The sequence below is a fragment of the Dermochelys coriacea genome, chromosome 23, assembly GCF_009764565.3.
Source record: "Dermochelys coriacea isolate rDerCor1 chromosome 23, rDerCor1.pri.v4, whole genome shotgun sequence".
In the NCBI taxonomy this organism is placed as follows: Eukaryota; Metazoa; Chordata; order Testudines; family Dermochelyidae; genus Dermochelys; species Dermochelys coriacea.
The window spans coordinates 1,590,203-1,608,466 of record NC_050090.1 but is presented as its reverse complement, the minus strand read 5'-3'; the positions used below and the strand labels follow the sequence as shown (position 1 = coordinate 1,608,466).

General features: G+C 56.5%; 1 protein-coding gene across 1 annotated transcript; it reads left to right on the top strand.

Annotated features, from left to right (window-relative positions):
• The first annotated feature begins 8,202 nt into the window (after positions 1–8,202).
• Positions 8,203–15,603, top strand: LOC119847491. The gene is made up of 5 exons (XM_038382325.2): positions 8,203–8,339; positions 11,617–11,875; positions 12,249–12,282; positions 12,984–13,095; positions 14,263–15,603. Exons 1-5 carry the CDS (start codon positions 8,297–8,299, stop codon positions 14,565–14,567), a joined length of 753 nt encoding a protein of 250 aa, XP_038238253.1. The 5' UTR covers positions 8,203–8,296; the 3' UTR covers positions 14,568–15,603.
• Positions 15,604–18,264: the final 2,661 nt, after the last annotated feature.

Below are 18,264 nucleotides of genomic sequence, written 5' to 3'. Positions count from 1 at the left end.
CTGCAGCTATTCCTGATTTACACCAGCTGTGACCGGCACGCTTCCCTTTACACCCACTGCCGTGGGGACTTTCTGTTGGTTTATTTTTGCCCCACCAAGTTCCTGGTTTTGTCCTGTCTTAGAGCAGGACTGGCTGTTTTCTCTGTGTCTCCCTGTGCTGGGACTGGGGTGTCAGAGAGAAGCAAGGCTCGTTCATGTCAATGGAAGACAAACACCACAAACAGCCCTGATCTCGGTTGGGGTCTGGGCAGCACCCGGCACGACAGGGCCCTGATCTCGGTTGGGTCTGGGCAGCGCCTGGCAGAAGAGGGCCCTGATCTTGGTTGGGGTCTGGGCAGCACCTGGCACAAAAGGTCCCTGATCTCGGTTGGGGTCTGTGCAGCGCCCGGCACGACAGGGCCCTGATCTCGGTTGGGGTCTGTGCAGCGCCCGGCACGACAGGGCCCTGATCTCGGTTGGGGTCTGTGCAGCGCCTGGCAGAAGAGGGCCCTGATCTCGGTTGGGGTCTGGGCAGCGCCTGGCAGAAGAGGGCCCTGATCTCGGTTGGGGTCTGGGCAGCGCCTGGCACAACGGGGGCCCTGATGTCAGTCAAGGCTTTTGAGTGCCACAGTAATTTGAATAATAATAAATCCACAGGCCCAGTCCTGACAAGCTACCCTGCTATAAACAAACATGGGTTCCCCATGAGTAAAAGAACTCTAGGGAAAGACAATACGTCTGATAAAGGCCAGAGGATCTTATCTGGTGTTTGTGTGAGGGTCCCACCTACAGCGGGAGCTGAGATGAGACCCTGGGTGGCTGCAGCTGCACAGACACGGAGTGAGAGACAGTCCCTGCCCCCACCAGCTCAGTCTCCATAGACACAAAGAGGATTCTTATCCCTATTTTACAAATATGGAAACTGAGGCATAGAGAGAGGACAAGACTTGCCTGAGGTCACTGGCAGAGTGGGGATAGAGCCCAGGAGTCCTGGCTCTAGCCCTCAGCTCTAACGACTAGACCTGGCTCCCAGCCCCCTCCTGCAGCTGGGGCTGGAACCCAGGTGTCCTGTCTCCTAGGTGGGTGACTCCCAGCCCAGGACTCCTCTCCAGTGAAGCCCGGGCTGTATTTGCCCAGATTAAGTGCCCAATAAAAGCTGCAATGTTTGTGCTGGGGGTCGGGAGCCTATTACAAGCCTGGGGCTTTTTGGTTTAAACATTAACCCCCAGAAGAGCTGCCAGGTGGGACTGTGTTCCTGGGGGGCTGCTTCCAGCAGGAGGATCACCCCCCAGGCCAAGCTGGAGGAACAGTTGCCACTGGAAGGGAGAGGGGAGACGCCCCACTTCCACCCTTGGGGCATGTGGGTTTCCCTTGTGATCATAGCTGGGACTGGGGAGGAGAGCTGGTCGGGGGACCCTAAATGAATCAGGAGACTCCACCCTCTTTGGCCCTAGATCTGAGAGCTGGGTCAGTGGCACTGTCCCCATTTTATAAATGGGGAAACTGAGGCATGGAGATGGGAAGGACCCCAAGGTGACCCAGAAATAGACCTTGGAATCCTGCCTTCCAGCCCCACTGCTCTAACCACTAGACCCCACTCCCCTCTCAGAGCCAGGGAGAGAAGCCAGGAGTCCTGGCCCCCAGCCCCTCCTGCTCTAACCATTAGCCCCTGCTCTCTGCTGCAGGTCGCAAGGGTGTCCCAGATCCGTCCGCTCTGTCTGTCTGCAGGGGTTAAAGCAGCAGCGATGAGCAGACGGCTCCGGAGGGCAGCGCTCGCCAGGCTCAGGTTTCCACGCCATGGAGCGCCAGGCTGGGGGCTTTGTCCCCAGGGGTCTGCTGGGCGGATGCGTCATGCCTCAGGCTGGGACAGAGAAGCCACCGGCCAGGCAGCCTGAGCCATCCACTCCCACCCCCGCCGTGCCCCATGCCAGCTGGGATCATTGGGCTCTGGGGTGCCTGGTGCTGAGGGCAGCCAGGGCTTGAGGGGGCTATGTCCCATGTAGCTCCAGTACACAGGCACCTGAGACGGCCCCCCCAGCTCTGCTGGTGCCAGCCCTGAGCTCCCCCCCTGAGCTCTGCCAGTGCCCCTCACTCCTGACCCACAGCCCCCAGGGTCAGTCTCTTTCATATCTCTAATCTCTCAGCCTGGGAAGGCTGGCACAGCTCCGAGGGGTGCTCAGCTGGACCCCTAAGGCAGCCTGACATTGCACCCCACACCCTGGGGCAGGACACAAAGCAGGGGCTGCTCCAGCAAACCCCGCCCCACAGGCCCCTCTCCCAGGCAGGGGGGCAGGAAAGCAGCCTTGTGGGCACTGACCCCGCTGAGTGGCTGGGCTGAGAGGATCCAGGTGCCAGACTCGCTTCCCAAAGGGAGTCAATATAGACAGGAGGAGGGGGTGGGAAGGAGGAGCATCCCCCCCCCGCTTGCTCCTGCCCGCCCCCAGGTGGAGATCAGGGTGTGGAAAGGGTTAATGCAGGGGCTGCCAATTTGGGGACTTTGGGGGGGTTCCCCCAAGGACCTGCCAGAAGTGGGGTGTTCTCCCCATCAGGGGACCAAACTTGGCTGCCTCATAGAGGTGTGGGACAGATCCTGACCTCTGCTCCCCCTGGAGTCAATCCGGAGTCACCCCTGACGGCAGTGGGGTCGGGGCTGGATCCTGATCTCAGCTCCCCTGGGGTCAATCTGCAGTCACCCCTGACTGCAATGGGGGCAGAGCCAGATCCTGATCTCAGCTCCCCTGGGGTCAATCTGCAGTCACCCCTGACTGCAATGGGGGCAGGGCCGGATCCTGATCTCAGCTCCCCGGGGTCAATCTGGAGTGATGCTAACTGGAGCACCGAATCCCGGCCCCGCAATCTGCTGTGCACATCCCAGCTGACCTGCAGCCCCTCCCAGTCCCGGCCCGGCTGCCTTGGCGGAGCTCAGGGAGTTGATTTATGGCTGTTTCTTTGGCCGATTCAAACCCTGGATCTCAAAGAGCCCAGCCCAAGGCTGCTCCCTCCCCCAGGCTGCCGGAGGAGAAGCTGGACCGCTGCGTAGCAAAGACTCAGTCTGGTGGGGTGGGGGTCTGACTGTCCATGGAGCAGGCTGTGGGGTATCAAGGGCTGTGTGTGTGTGTGTGGGGTTGTCTCGTTCCTGATCCTGCCTGCAGGCTAGGGGGCTCTGTGGAGAGCTCCTCAGTTTCCAGCCAGCCCAGTCTAGGATGGGGGGAGCCGTGCTCACTGTGCTAGGGAGCAGCCTGTTTCGTCTCTCCCTGGTTTGGGATCAATGTGTGTTGGGAAAGGAGCCTCATGCTGCTGTCTGCCAGCAGGAGCATTTCCTCTGGGTCTGGGCTCTGCCCCGATGTGCTGGGCACGTAACACCGGTTATCCCAGCACTGTCCACTGTGGGGCGTCGTGTCTCTCCCCGGGGACGGGCCACCAGACTCTGGGTAGGTGGACCATTGGACTGATGCATTGTGGGGATCCACATGAGCCCTGCCAGCACAGATAACGCCCCCCCTGCTGGCGCCCCCTGGTGTCTGCCCCACACACCTGCCTCCTCCCCTGATTTTTCCATCCATCCCTTCCTTATCTACTGAAAACCTTGCTAATCACATTGCTCAGCTGCCCTGGGAGAAGGGGGCTTCACAAAGCAAAGGATACCCACTCCCAGCCCCCGGGGCTAAAGGAATTTAATATTGTGGCAGGGGGCTGGGAGTCAGGACTCCTGAGTTCTATACCCAGCTCTGGGAGGGGAGTGGGGTCTAGTGGTTAGAGCAGGGGGGGCTGGGAGCCAGGACGCCTGGGTTCCATTCCCAGTGGAAGCAGCATTGAAGAGCCTTGGTGTAACTGAGGATGGAGCGCTGGCTGGGGTCCTGGAGGCACCTGTGGGCAATTCCCTCCCTGTCACTGATCTCCACCTGGCGGGTAAAGGTAAACTAGTGATTGAGGGAAAAGACCAGATCCCCGGCAGTGTAAAGAGGGTCACGCTCCTGGAGTCAGCGGGGCCAGATCCCCGGCAGGTGTAAATCAGCACAGTTGCACTGGTGTCCATGCAGCTCCTTGGCTTTCCTCCAGTGGCTGATCTGGACCTAAGGCTCCCCGTGGTCTGGCCCCGTTTGCTGACTGTCATAAATATTCAAGTCAGCACAGCGCAGAGCTGAGCAGATGATGAGGCCAGTTTGGGGATGTGAAACTCCCCCGGTGAGCTGTAACCTCCCCCCTCCCACAGCCAGGATCGGCGGGTGGGGGGGTTACCTCAGTGCATTGGGGGGCCAGAGCTACCACTGGTGTAAACAGATTACAGTGGAGCAGCAGCAGATTCACACCAGCTGGGGATCTGGCCCCATTGACTCTAATGGATTTAGGGCTGATTGACACCAGCCAGGGTTTGGCCTTTTCCCTTCCGTGGGGCTGGGCCAGCTAAGCCAGACAGGGACAAGCCCCTCACTGCCTTCCCGCTGCCTGGGGGCTCTGCACAGCTGATGACATCAGCACCAGATGTTTCTCTGGACAGCATTTGCACCAAACCCTTAGCCCCCAGGCAGCTCCTCACGCCGACGCCCATCCCAGATGGGATTGCGTGCGGTGCTGTGGGCCTGGGCCCAGGCAGGGCAGGATTCCCTCTGGAGCTGGGACGCGCCCAGTGGGGGATCACGGTTGCAGCAGCAGCACTTTGCTGATTACCCCCAGTCCTGGATCTCTCCTGCTTTGACCCGGTTTCAGCCAGCTCTGGATCACAGGGGAGTTCATGGCTTTGGATCGATAGCACCCACCATTTACAAGTGCCCTGGGTGGTACCGTGGCCTATTGACCAGGGCCCTAGACAAGGACTCAAAACGCCTAGGTTCTGTTCTCAGCCCAGCACTGACCTTGGGCAAGTTCCTTTCCTGATCTGTACCTCAGTTTCCCTTCCCACCCTTTGACTGTTTAGACTGGAAGCTCTTCAGGGCAGGGACTCTCTCCCACTCTGTGTGCAGCACCCGGCCCAACGGGGCTCTGATTTCAGTTGGGGTCTGGGCAGCGCCCGGCCCCGATGGGGCTCCAATCTCAGTCGGGTCTGGCCAGTGCCTGGCTTGACGGGGGCCCTGATATTGGTTGGGGTCTGGGCAGCGCCTGGCACGACAGGACCCTGATCTTGGTTGGGGTCTGGGCAGCGCCTGGTGCGACAGGGCCCTGATCTCAGTTGGGGTTTGGGCAGTGCCTGCATGACGGGGGGCCCGATCTCAGTTGGGGTCTGTGCAGTGCTTGGCACAACGGGGCCCTGATCTTGGTTGGGGTCTGGGCAGCGCCCTGCCCAGTGTGTCCCCAATCCCAGCTGGAGCCTATAGTTGGTACCATTATAATGAAGCTGGTTTAGATGAACACAGCTGAACCGATTTCAGTGGTGGCTGGAATGATAGATGCCAGTTGGGGATCTGAAAGTGACCCATCAGAGCGAGCGGGTGGCAATGAGCAGAGATTTCTCCCATTTCTGGGTGTAATGAGTTTGCAGGGTCTCGACTCAGTTCTTAGTGGGATGGCCCTCTTCATTGCAAAACCTCTCTTGCTGGCAGCCTCTGAATGGGGTGGGGAGACCAAGCTCCCAGCTGGGGCCCGTGGGTGCAGTTGATGGAGCTGTGCCAGGTCACACCGGCCGGGGATCTGACCCCTGAGAGGTTCATCAGGCGAGGCAGAGGGTGAATGATTCCCCATGGCTGCTGTCCATCCCCCCCCAGCTCTGGGATGGGCTCCCCACCCCTTAGCGGGGCTGGTCTCCTGGCCCTAGTTCCGTGCTAAGCAGACTCAGGCCGGGTGTGCACTGCAAGGAGAGACCTGAGGCGCTGGAGGCCACTGGCTTTGGGGTGACAATTCCCATCTAAGTGATAGGAGCTGGGGGCTCCCCAGTGGTGGATTACCCCCTAACTGCCCACAAGGGTGGCTTCTGGCTTCTGACCCACTAGCCCCAGCCCCTCCCAACCTCATGAATTGTCCACCCCAAATGTGGTTGTGCTCTGCCGTCCCCGTGCAGCCGGAACAGACTCAGCCCCTGTTGCCTCGCTATGGGTCTGTGAAGGGCTGAAATCTTGGCCGGACCTGCTGGTTTGTGTCAGATGGAAAAAAACCCACCAACGGCTCAGTTGCATTCCCCAGCCGTGAGGCTGTTGTCTTAGCAGGAAGGAATTTCCTGCCTCTTGACTTCGGTTATTTATTTTTTGGTCCTATTAATACGATCGCTATTTGCTTCCCCCAGTCTGTGGATTTCCAAGTTGTTTTGTTTTTCAGGAGGATGACTGGGTCGTTCCAGTGGTGCCCTGGGACAGGAGAGAGCTGAGTTCAGCTGCTGGCTCTGGCCAGGGGCCCTTAGTGGCTTGGGGTGAGTCACTCCATGTCTGCATACATCAGGCTCTCCTCCCTGGGGCCGGACCCTTGGCCGTTTCAATCAGCCCAGCTCCACCCGTTTGCACCAGCTAGGAGCTGCGCTCAGGAGTGCTCTCCCCAGAGGAGGGGCAGCTGCAGGAGGAGCGCTCGCTCTTTCGCGTGTGCATGCTCTGCAGGGACCCCTCTAAGGGGTGGGGGGCAGAGGGGGGCTTTATCATTGTTTGGCTCATTTGGTCTTCGGCCTCTGGTGCTACCAGTTAATGCGGGTGTTTCTGCAATGGAGTGGGCTGGATCCTAAGAACTGGGCTGAGACCCTGCAAACTCATTCCTCCCGCCAGAGAGGGGGAATCTCTGCTCTCTCCTATAGGTCAGGTTCAGAGCCGCCCAATCAGCTGGAAGTCAATGGAGTTGAGTGCAGCTGTGGCTCTGGCCCCTCCTTATTAGAATAGCAGCTGAGGGCTGCAAATGACATCAGGCCTTGTGCTGCGGATAATAACCCTTCCCTTCTCTGTTTAAACGATCAAATTTGGGGGGCAGGAATTGTCTCTCGCTATGTGTCTCTGCAGCACCTGGCGCGATGGGGCCCTGATCTCGGTCGGGGTCTGTGCAGTGCTTGGCTGGACGGGGCCCTGATCTTGGTCAGGGTCTGGGCAGCACCTGGCGCGACAGGGCCCTGATTTTGGTCGGCATCTGTGCAGCGCCCGGTGCCATGGGGCCCTGATCTCGGTGGGGGTCTGTGCAGTGCCCAGCGCGACGGGGCCTTGATCTTGGCCGGGGTCTGTGCAGCACCTCGCGCGACAGGGCCCCAATCTCGGTCTGGACCTCCAAGTGCTATAATAATAAAAAAAATTTTTTGTACTTGTGTCATGTTGCACTGGGTGATCTGGGGAAGTGGGTGTGAAAAGCACAGACCAGGAGGTTTATCTAAGCTGCAGCACTGGGGAAAGAGGATGTCGGAGAGATTCACTGCAGTTGCACTAATATGTTTGCAATGAAATTAACAGCTCCTAAAAAGCAGAGGTTTTTCATCTCTGCTACAGGGTTTTTTCACCTTCCTCTCAAGTGACCTGTACTGGGCATTGCCAGAGATGAGATCCTGAGGCGAATGGATTTCTGATGGATCCCCTCATTCCTAGGGTTCATTTATAATTTGTTAACTATGGCCTGGTTTCATGGGAATCCTGGGAGATGTTTTGCATTCCCTCCACCAGTTGTGCAGTAAATAACAATATTTATCTTTGGCTTTTTTTTAGCAAACACCTTGAATTTTGCAATTTCCTTCCAGTAAAGAACAATTTTAGCAGTGATGTAATTTTCACAGAGAAACTGAGCACCCTGAGCTGAGCCCACAGAAGGCAGGACCCTCTGGAGCGCCAGGGCACTGGGTGCAGGGGCGGGGACACTGTCCCTCTCTGGGCGGTGCTGGTCACAGTCTGTCTGGACCTGACGGCTTCTCTCCCTGCGGCCTCACACCCCGTCGCTTGACAGGCCTGCCCGTCAGGGATCTCTGATTGGTGATGTCATGGCGAGCGGTGCCCAGCCAGGGCAGGGCTGGTTTGGGGGCCCTTTTCCCCCCAGGGGAAATAGCGTTTGTAGCAGCGCTAACAACCCAGGGGTTGGCTGCAGCCTCGGGGGGCTAAAGGCCCTAGAGCCAGGTGAAAAGGATGCGCCCACCGGGGCCAGATCCCCTGATGGTGTGAACCACCATTGCTCCAGTTCCCCACTGACTCCAGTGGTGCTGTGACCTATTTACACCCCCTGTGGATCTGGTCCATGATACACGCCCCCACTCCCCCAGCTGGGGGGAGGGGGGAGCGGCTGTCTGCGTGAGCTGTGATTGGCCAGCAGGGATGAGATCCCTGGAGTTCCCCCAGCTGCTTTAGGGATTAGATTTGGCTTCTGATCAAGGCTCTTGGCAGCTGGCCCCCCCGGGCTCTCTCCTGGCTCTCCGGTCTGATGGGTGGTTTGGTCCAGCATGAGCTCCTCCGGAATTCATCAGGGTTACCTAAGGAAATACGGTGAGCGCCCCCTCCCTTCCGCGCCTCCAGCACCCACCTCACTGCCGGCCCAGGGGGTCGGTCTGTCCCCACTCCAGATAGCTGCCTTGATTCCTGTTGCCATTTGTCTTCCTGTATCAAAAGCCTGGAATGAGAAGAAGCATCCAGACCACAGTGAAACTGCTCTGGGATTCTGGGGGGTGACTCTGGATAGACCCCTGGGGGGAGCTGAGCTCACAATATGGCCCTGAGCCCATTGTAGTCAGGGGGTGACTCCGGATTTACCCTGGGGGAGTAGATCAGGATCTGGCAGTTGCTGTGCTGTGTGAATAGCACCCCAGGAGCAGCACCAATTCTGCAGTCCGAGCCCAGGGACTCTGGAGTTGTTGGTGGCAATCATTAATTAGGCACCATTTGGGGGCCTGGGGTATCTCGCTGCCAGGAAGGAGAATCTCCAACCTAACCCATTAGTGCCAGCGGGTATCCTGGCAAAATGTCACCCCTTGTTTGAATGGCCAGGTACCTTCAGGTCCGGTTCTACCCCCTTCCCCTCAGCTGCACCCTGATTCTAATCCCAGGCAGCCCAGAAGGGATTTCAGCTCCCAGCTTTAGCCCAATCCTCCCTTCGTTCAAACACCCCCGGCAGCTGGGCTAAGGCGCTGGTCCAAAGCTTGTGGGTTCCAATGGGGCTTTGGACCGGGCCCGAAAGCCTTCAGGAGCGGAGCCAGCTGGGGAACCCTCAGGATTTGTTCTCTGGACCTTGGAAAATGTTTTTTCTTTTTCTCAGTGGTGACTTTGTGAAATCCAAACCCCTAAACGTTTTGAACTTGAAAACTGCACTGGAAAAACGAACATTTTCACAGAGTCTCGACCGTTTATATCAAAACTGACTTTTTTGCAACAAACTGAAACCTGAATTTTTAACTGAAAACTATTTTTTAACCAAAAGCTTATTTTTTAAAACAAAAATCTATTTTTCCCCCAAATCTAAGCACTTTTACTGAATATTTTTTATTTTTCTTTGAAATGTCAATTCACGTTGTCCTCTGCATGAGAAAGCCATTTTTGATCAAAAAATATTTTGATGAAAAACATTTTGACCAGCTCTAACTGGCAGGGATCACAGTTCTGGCAAACTTTGCAGGGTAAATTGCTTTTGCCTTTGGAAATTAAAATCAGTTCTTAATGAAATCAGGAGCCCAGTGAGTGGGCAAATGAATACTTTAGCAGCACACGGAGGCATTCGCTCCCAACTGGCTCTGTCCATTGGCAAACCGGGGAGTCATTTTTTCTACCAATCTCACCTGCCCCCAAAGGGTTACATTTTCTTCTGATGGCCTCAGCAATCCCTGCTTCCCTTGGCCGAGTTGACCACAGGGATTTAGCATTGTCCCTTTGCTACCTGTCTGTGCATCCCCCCCGTGGGCTGGGATTAGAACCGCCAACCCTTGATTGAATTCTAATCCCAAAATGGCCAACCAAATTTAATCAGGGGTTTAAATCTGCCCAGTGCCCGGCTCTGGGAAGCTGCTGCTTGTGACTCCATCCCCGCCAGGCTCCCGTGGGTTAAGACACCGCAGGAGAGTCATGGGGGCAGGTGGCACCAAGGGCCCGGTGTTCAGAAAGCCTTCAGAACTTGTGGCAGGGTCCCCTAATGCCACCTGCAGCGCTAAGTCTCCCCCTGGTGACCCCTAACCCTCCCTTCAGCAGACAGTGGAACGGCAGCTCTTTAGTAGGGTGGGACCCAGGCCTGGATCAAAGACTCCTGTCAAGATCCATCAGCCTCCTTCAAACGCTGCTCCTCCACCAAAAGCCTGGACGCTGGCTAGGCAGTGGTTTGTGGGCAGGCCGGTCTCAGTGTCCCCTTCTGCTCCAACAGCCGTGCTACAAAATCCCCCCGCGTTTCCTGCAGCGAGTTTTCCCAGCCGTCGGCTCTTGCCTGGTTATGTAGGCGTCGCCGTCCCTGTGTATGTACCCACAGGCTGGGACGGAGTCCATAAGCCAAGCAGATGGTTTCTGGGTGTTTCACAGACCTTGACTCAGCCTCGCACGGCTCTGAACCCCGTCCAATCTCCCAGCAAGCTTGCTGAAGTGCATGCACCAGCAATGTGCTCACCAGCACTAATTACACCAGCGCTTGCACGGTCACTCTCGGCAGGGTCCCCTGCTGGTTTGTTATTGTAGGGTTGCTGATGAGCCCCATGGAGCATATACACTGATGCGTCATTGGTCTGAGCACTGGGGATGTTTACACTGGTTTGTTATTGTAGGACTTTTAAAAAATGTTGTCCCAGCCTCAGGGCTGCTCTAACTCATGCTCTATCCCCCCATGGGCCCGGGGGGGGGCAGGGACTAGCCACAGCCAGGCCCCCGATCCGCCCCCTATGGGCCCGGGGGGCAGAGACTAACCGCAGTGCAGTGCGCCCCAGCCACGCCCCCGATCCACCCCCTATGCCCAGGGTTGGGAGCAGGATGGGTGCCAGGCCCTTACGCCAGCTCCACTCTGGCCAGGGAGGCTCCTGTGTGGGGTGAGAGGGCTCTCAGGGGGACAATCGTGCACACTGTCTGGGGCTGGAGCAGCACAGAGGGGCCTGAGCATGACTGAGAGTCAGGCCCTGGGAGTCTCTCCCAGTTCCCTGTGGGTGGGGCTGGTTCTCCCGCCCAGGCTGAGCAGCTGGTGGGCCCAGGTTCACCCCCCGGAGACTGTTGTGCAGCGAGATGCTGGAGCCAGAGGAAGAGCAGTGGAGGGTCTAGTAGTGGGGTGCCAGCTGGGGACACAGGTTGGTTCCTGGCTCTGCCACAGACTCTCTACGTGACCTTGGACAAGTCACTGAATCTCTGCCCCGTGGGAAGAGAGTGGGGTCTGGTGGATTAGAGCAGGGGGGGCTGAGATCCAGGACTCCTGGGTTCTATTCCTGGCTCTGGGAGGGGAGTGGGGTCTGGTGGATTAGAGCAGGGGGGGCTGAGATCCAGGACTCCTGGGTTCTATTCCTGGCTCTGGGAGAGGAGTGGGGTCTGGTGGATTAGAGCGGGGGGGAGGGCTGAGATCCAGGACTCCTGGGTTCTATTCCTGGCTCTGGGAGGGGAGTGGGGTCTGGTGGATTAGAGCGGGGGGGCTGATATCCAGGACTCCTGGGTTCTATTCCTGGCTCTGGGAGGGGAGTGGGGTCTGGTGGATTAGAACTCCTGGGTTCTTCCCCAGCTGTGAGATGGGGCTAATCCTTCCCTCGCAGCTGCCAGGCAGGATGATGAGCAGTTGGGACTTGGACTCCCTCCCTCCCTCCTCTCTGCTTTGCAGGGGGCTTTCTCTTTAAGCAATGGAAGGAGAAGTTCCTCTTCCTCTCCGTGGACGGGAGCCTCCTGATCTGCCGTGATGCCCAGTCCCCAGCTGAGCTGGGCATCTCGCTCAGCACCAGCTGCCGGGCCATCCTGGAGGGCAGCGAGATCTGCGGCCTGCCCCGCCTGCCCCTGGGCGCCCAGCGGGACAGCTGCTTAGGCCTCAGTCTCAGTGATGGGAAGTTCCTTCTGCTGCTGGCCCCGGACAGCCAGGAGTGCAGGTGAAGCCAGAGCTGCTCCGGGGGGAGGGGAGGGGGCGTGCAGGGGGCCAGGGCACGGGCTGGGCATGGGGAGAGCTGAAATCCGCACAGCTGCTGGGAGTGGCGCCCCAGTGGGAGGGCGCTGGATGACTCCCCGATCGGCTTGCCTCCTGCCTGGCTAGACCAGCTTGCTGCTTGCTCGCTGGGAGAGAGCTCTGCCCATGGCCCAGGGACGCAGTGGCATGTCTCAGGAGGTGGCAGCAGACAGGGGAAATGAGCCCTGCTCTCCTGGGCCCCAGACAGCAGGAGATGTGGAGCTGGCGAGGGGTGACCGGCTTGTTAGGCTGTCGGGGCTAATCAGGCTTTTTCCTTCTCTCCCTCCCCCGCGCTGCAGGCAGTGGCTCAACATCCTCCGCAAAGTCAAAGAAGTAAGTGGAATCCAAGTACGAAATACAGGGCCGGGTCCCCGGCTGCCATCAGTCACCGTAGCCAGGCTGCCCGAAGCATCAGCATCGCCCTCGCTGGGGCCGTTGGGAAAGGAGGCAAAGTCACCAATGGGCTTTTGGGCCCTGGCAGCTTCTCGGTGCCTTAGTGAACTGGCTGAGGAGTGGCGGGAGGGCCAGGAAGCCGCTCAGTCGTTGCCGTTCACCAGTGCCCCATCCACCTCTTCTGCTCCGAGAGCAATTCCGGTTTGGACCTGGGGCTATTCTCGGTCCGATTCTCAGTCACAGCCAGGTCCTTCTGTGCCGCTCTGGGGTGGGACCAGTTCCCTGTGACTCCCCCTCCCACCCCATGCAGGGATAGGGGAGCTGAAAATGGGGCCCACTGTTTCCTTTTGCCCTAAGGGCCTCGGGCAGCTGCATTTTCACAAGTGGCCACTGGCTCTTGCTGCCAGCTTGAGATACCCAGGGCCTGATTTCCAGGGTCAGGGGGGGTCATGGGTGCTCAGCACCTCTTGAGTAATCAGGCCCTTGGGTGAAACCCTGGCAGTCAATGGAAGTTTTGCACCTGACATCAGCCGGGCCAGGATGTCACGCACAGGTCCCGCCTCTGCCTTGGGTTGATCTCCCCACTTCGGATGGTCCATCCCGTTGTCCCCACAGTGATGGTGTTTCCTCCCTCTGCACAGAGCTTCTCCCAAGGGTCCCCAGCGAGATGCGAGCTCCACATTGACTCTCCGTCTAGGAAATGCTGCTGGAAAGAAGGGGGAGGAGGTTCTCCTGGCACACAGAGCAGAGAAGGTACTGGGATGCAGTTAGGAGGGGCTCTGGCTTTCTTGGCTATTTGTCTTGGTGCCAGAGACCTACCGTGATAGGCTTGTTCCCAGAGTCCCCGTAACTGGACCTTGGGCACTCCCACCAGGACCCTGCCCCAGGTCCTGGAGGCAGGGTCTCCTGCTACAGTCTATTCCCCAGGACACTGCCCAGAAGAGATGAGACGCTCGATCAGAGACGGCCCAATGCATGACTGTCCTCTACAGTCTGTCCCCCCAGAGCCTGCCCAAAGTCATTTGAATGCGCCAGCGAACTGGGCTTCCACCCTCACCGCAGGGTGGTGGTTCCACAGCCTGCAGATCTCACTGCCAGGCCGCGCTCCCTGACACTCAGCTTCACCCTGCTGGCTCCTCCTTGGGGTTCATACCCCGCTAATGCCTCTCGATGGTGCTCATTCCCTCCTTCGTCGCCAAGCTAGACTTCCTGGGCAAATTCCCTCCTGGGTTTAGCCCTCATTAACGGGCCAAGGTGGGGTTCTCTGGGCTGGATTACGCAGGAGGTCAGACCAGGTGATCACAGTGGTCCCCTCTGGCCTTGACATCTAGGAAGCTCTGAACTCCAGGGTAGTTAAAAGCAGGAATGGACGTGGGTTCTTGCCACCTCATGAGCTTTGGGGCCTGGTTCTGATCCCACTCAGGTCTTGTCTACACACAAACTTGTGCTGGTTGAGTTAAACTGGTTCAGACCTCAGTGTAGATGCTCTGATTTTGGTTTAGCTTAGTCCTGTTCCTAATCAATTCAAAGTAAACCAAATTAAGCCTAGAGTAAAGGTGCAAAGTGAGAGCCTTTTGCACCAGAGTAATTTCACTGCTGTGTAGACACAATCCAGTGCAAATCAGGAGTTGTTGCACTATTGTTAGTATTAACAATAATACTTCTGCGCAGGAACAGAGACAGCCTCCACCCAAAGAGCTCACAGTCCCATCAGACAAAGGAAGACTCATTCTTCCCAGGGTACATAGATGGGGAAACCGAGGCACACAGAGATGTGGAAGTGACTGGGTCACTGGCAGAGCTGGGAATTGACCCAGGGTCTCCTGAATCCTCATTCAGTGCATTAGAGCTGACATAGAACCGGGCCCAGGGTTTGGCTCTGGGCAACTGACCCTCCTTCTCCCCCCACTTCTGCCCCAGCCACCAGGAGCAGCCTGTGTAAGGAGAACTGCTCGCCCCGGTGCCTGCGTCACGATTCCCAGATGCACGCGGGGGTGAAGGCCGCCTGCCTGCTGATGGGGGGAGCAGCAGCCGGCCCCACCATGGGCTACATGGTGACCTCGGCCACGGCCAGCCGGCCTGGGGAGATGCACCCCTCTGACTTCAAAGAACTGGGCTATCACCCGTCCGCCTGCGATTCTGAGCCCTCTCAGTATGAGATGCTGGATTACGAAGGGCTGGACCAGGACTTCGATGCGCTGGATTTCGGGGGGTTTGCCTTCTAGACACACACAATCCTCCCCCCGTGCCCCCAGATTTAAAGGGCTAAACAGAGACTGGGAGGGGATCTTGCTGCTGGCTTCTTTTCCTCAGAAACCAGCCACCTCCCAGGGCTCCCCCCAGCCTTGCTCCTCACACTGTCCCCTACCCAGCCAAGGGTCAGGGTTTGAATCACACCCTTCAAAGCTAAAGGGGCAGTGCCTTCAGCCAGCAGCAGCAGCAGTTTTAGGCTGTTATCCTTTATGTGGAGCAGCCACGCGAGGGTGGTGTGAAACGGGCTTTGCAAGGCTCTACGCAAAAGGATCTGCACCTGGGGGGACGGGTAGATCAGGGCTGGGGCTGGAGTGCAGTGTGCTGTGGCTATTTTCCATGTCCCAGGGCCTGTAAGGGGTTGGAGCATGAGGTAGAGCAGCCCGGAGGCTGCTGTAACTGACACCAAGGTCTAGTCAAGGCTCATAATACAAGGAGTGCAAAGAGGGTGTAAAGCCTCTTTAACCCCAAATGCAGAGCTGGGGTAAGTGAGAACCAGGCCCTTGGAGAGCAAAGTGAGGGTGAAAGGCTCCCATAACCCCCTGGTCAGTGTATGCCCAACTCACAGAGGACGTAAGTCTTTCCCTGGCCCCCCTGCAGAGGCTGGCGGTGCGCTCAAGCTGTCAGTAGGTGTGCTGCTAGTTCTCAAGGTCCCCGCGCACACCGAGCTGCCAGCTCAGAGTGGCAGTGCATTACACAGCCTCACACTGGTGTCCCAGGGGAGGGCAGGAAGGGGGGTGGGGTTGGTTTTTAACAGGGGTATTTTCTCTTCTCCCAAGATGGGGGTTTGTTTGTTTGTTCGTCCATTTGTTGTTTTTTAATCTCTCCCTCCACCGTGTCCGACTGTCCTCAACACTCAGGTTTCCCGTGTGCCCCTGCTGCCGTGGTGACTCGGGCATGACTCCTGCCCTTGGTTATGTCCTCTCCCCCCACTTGGGGTAACCCATGGCAGGATCAGGCCCCCTGGACTGTTCATTCTGCCATTTTTTTGCATTAAACTGTAGAAATCTCCTCCCGTCTCCCCGTGGTCTCTGCTCGGCTGGTCAGTCTGTGGGGGAGGGATGCAAACAGCAGCCCTGACAGAACCTTCTTACTGAGGAAGCTCTTTACAAACATGTGATAATTAATCTTCAGCTCTCTAATGTGGGTCAACGCCCTGATTTTAAAGAGAGGGAAACTGTGGCATGGAAAGTCCCAAGTGATTTAGCAGCCGAAGGCCCTGGCACAATAGAAAGGGTCATGAAAGCTGCACAGCTCCTTAGTAGTGGGTGTGCTGCTGGATCAGTATCACAGGGCTGTATAGGGACAGTTGTTCCTATATGGGGTGTATAAGGTACCGTTCTATGGTATAACTGTCCACACTGGGGCTTTTACTGGTGTAAGTATCTGGGTAAAAATCACTTCCCTAAAAGACAGTTATACCAGTGCAATGTTCACCCGTAAGCCCAAGTGTAGACCCAATTTCAGATGGGCCAGAGGCAGTTAGGAGCCGAGGTCTCATTGACTTTCAGTGCTATTTAGACTCCCAAGTCACCATGGAAAGTTGTACCTGGATTGACCCATACCAGGTCACACAGCAGGTCAGTAGCCGAACTGGGACTAGAAGCCAGGTTTTCTGGCTGCCAGTCCGGGGCCTTAACAACTAGCCCATACAGCCTGCTGGGGCCCAGCTCCTGTGAGCCGGGTGAAGTGCAGGCTATGAACCAATAGAAATCCATGACAGGTCGGCACTAGCTGGCTTCAAACACTACACCTGCCGCTTTTCACCAGCCCTGCCATAGTGGTTCGGAACATGGCTCCATCCGGATTGGGATCCTGCTTCTAGCACAGGACAAGACATGGTTTTTCAGAGAGACCACTACTGTTCAAATGTGTACAAATCCAGGGGGACTCAGACAGAGATAGATGGGTGCGTCTGGGGACGGAGGAATGGATGGACGGTGTGACAGGGTCAGGCCGGATGGCTACAGGAGAGTAATAGAAGGCAGATATATTAGCCCCAGGTTAAGTAGGTCCCCTTTCCCTGGATAAGGTAACAGGGAAGGTTCCAGAACAATCAGGAACCTTCTGAAGACAATTAAGAGAGACAGGCTGATTAGAACACCTGCAGCCAATCAAGAAGCTGCTAGAATAAATTAAGGCAGGCTAATCTGGGCACCTGGGTTTAAAAAGGAGCTTACTTCAGTTTGTGGTGTGTGTGTGTGAGGAGCTGAGAGTAAGAACGTGGACTGTTGGAGGACTGAGGAGTACAAGCATTATCGGACACCAGGAGGAAGGTCCTGTGGTGAGGATAAAGAAGGTGTTGGGAGGACGCCATGGGGAAGTAGCCCAGGGAGTTGTAGCTGTCGCACAGCTGTTCCAGGAGGCACTGTAGACAGCTGCATTCCACAGGGCCCTGGCCTGGAACCCAGAGCAGAGGGTGGGCCTGGGTTCCCCCCAAATGTCCCAACTCCTGGTCAGACACAGGAGGAGTTGACCTGGACTGTGGGTTCACGAAAATGGCCAAACTGAGGGCTGCCGTGAAGCTCCAAGGTGAGCAAATCTGCCAATGAGTGCAAGACCCACCAAGGTAGAGGAGGAACTTTGTCACAATGGATAGATGGGTGTGTCTGGGGATGGAGGAATGGATGGACCGAGAGATGGGTGTGTCTGGGGACGGAGGAATGGATGGATGGATAGATGGGTGTGTCTGGGGACGGAGGAATGGATGGACAGAATCTATCCCTGCTTCCCTGCCCCATATAGCCAGACTATATACCCATTAATGAAGCCATTTAAATTCATACCCATCTGTCTAATCTTGCATTCATATGTAGGGACTGCACACACTAGGTGACCAAACAGTGTCACACAGGGAAGTGTTACTTGAGATACCAATGCAGTTATCCAGGTCTAGCTATACCAGTATAAGGGCCTGTGTGAACACTCTTATTCCAGTATCAGAGTAGCTTTTTTTTATGGGTTGGCTTAAACACCTTCCCAAGCAACATAAACTAAACCAAAACCAGGCATTCTTATAACCGAATAACCATATCGGTTTAACTCCACCACTTCATTACACCTTAAAAGTTCTCCCATGTAGACTACTAGGCTTTAGGAACCAGTTTTGCTGGTTACATTTGTCTGAGCCTTCCTCCCAGAAACACCAGACCTTGTACATAGAATCATAGAATCATAGAATATCAGGGTTGGAAGGGACCCCAGAAGGTCATCTAGTCCAACCCCCTGCTCAAAGCAGGACCAAGTCCCAGTTAAATCATCCCAGCCAGGGCTTTGTCAAGCCTGACCTTAAAAACCTCTAAGGAAGGAGATTCTACCACCTCCCTAGGTAACGCATTCCAGTGTTTCACCACCCTCTTAGTGAAAAAGTTTTTCCTAATATCCAATCTAAACCTCCCCCATTGCAACTTGAGACCATTACTCCTCGTTCTGTCATCTGCTACCATTGAGAACAGTCTAGAGCCATCCTCTTTGAAACCCCCTTTCAGGTAGTTGAAAGCAGCTATCAAATCCCCCCTCATTCTTCTCTTCTGCAGACTAAACAATCCCAGCTCCCTCAGCCTCTCCTCATAAGTCATGTGCTCTAGACCCCTAATCATTTTTGTTGCCCTTCGTTGTACTCTTTCCAATTTATCCACATCCTTCCTGTAGTGTGGGGCCCAAAACTGGACA

Bases quoted from the DNA above. Each gene is read 5' to 3' on its own strand.
- LOC119847491 (XM_038382325.2), top strand. From the start codon at position 8,297: ATGAGCTCCTCCGGAATTCATCAGGGTTACCTAAGGAAATACG. The intron at 8,340-11,616 runs GTGAGCGCCCCC...TCTGCTTTGCAG, and splicing joins GGGTTACCTAAGGAAATACG to GGGGCTTTCTCTTTAAGCAA. The intron at 13,096-14,262 runs GTACTGGGATGC...CTTCTGCCCCAG, and splicing joins TGGCACACAGAGCAGAGAAG to CCACCAGGAGCAGCCTGTGT.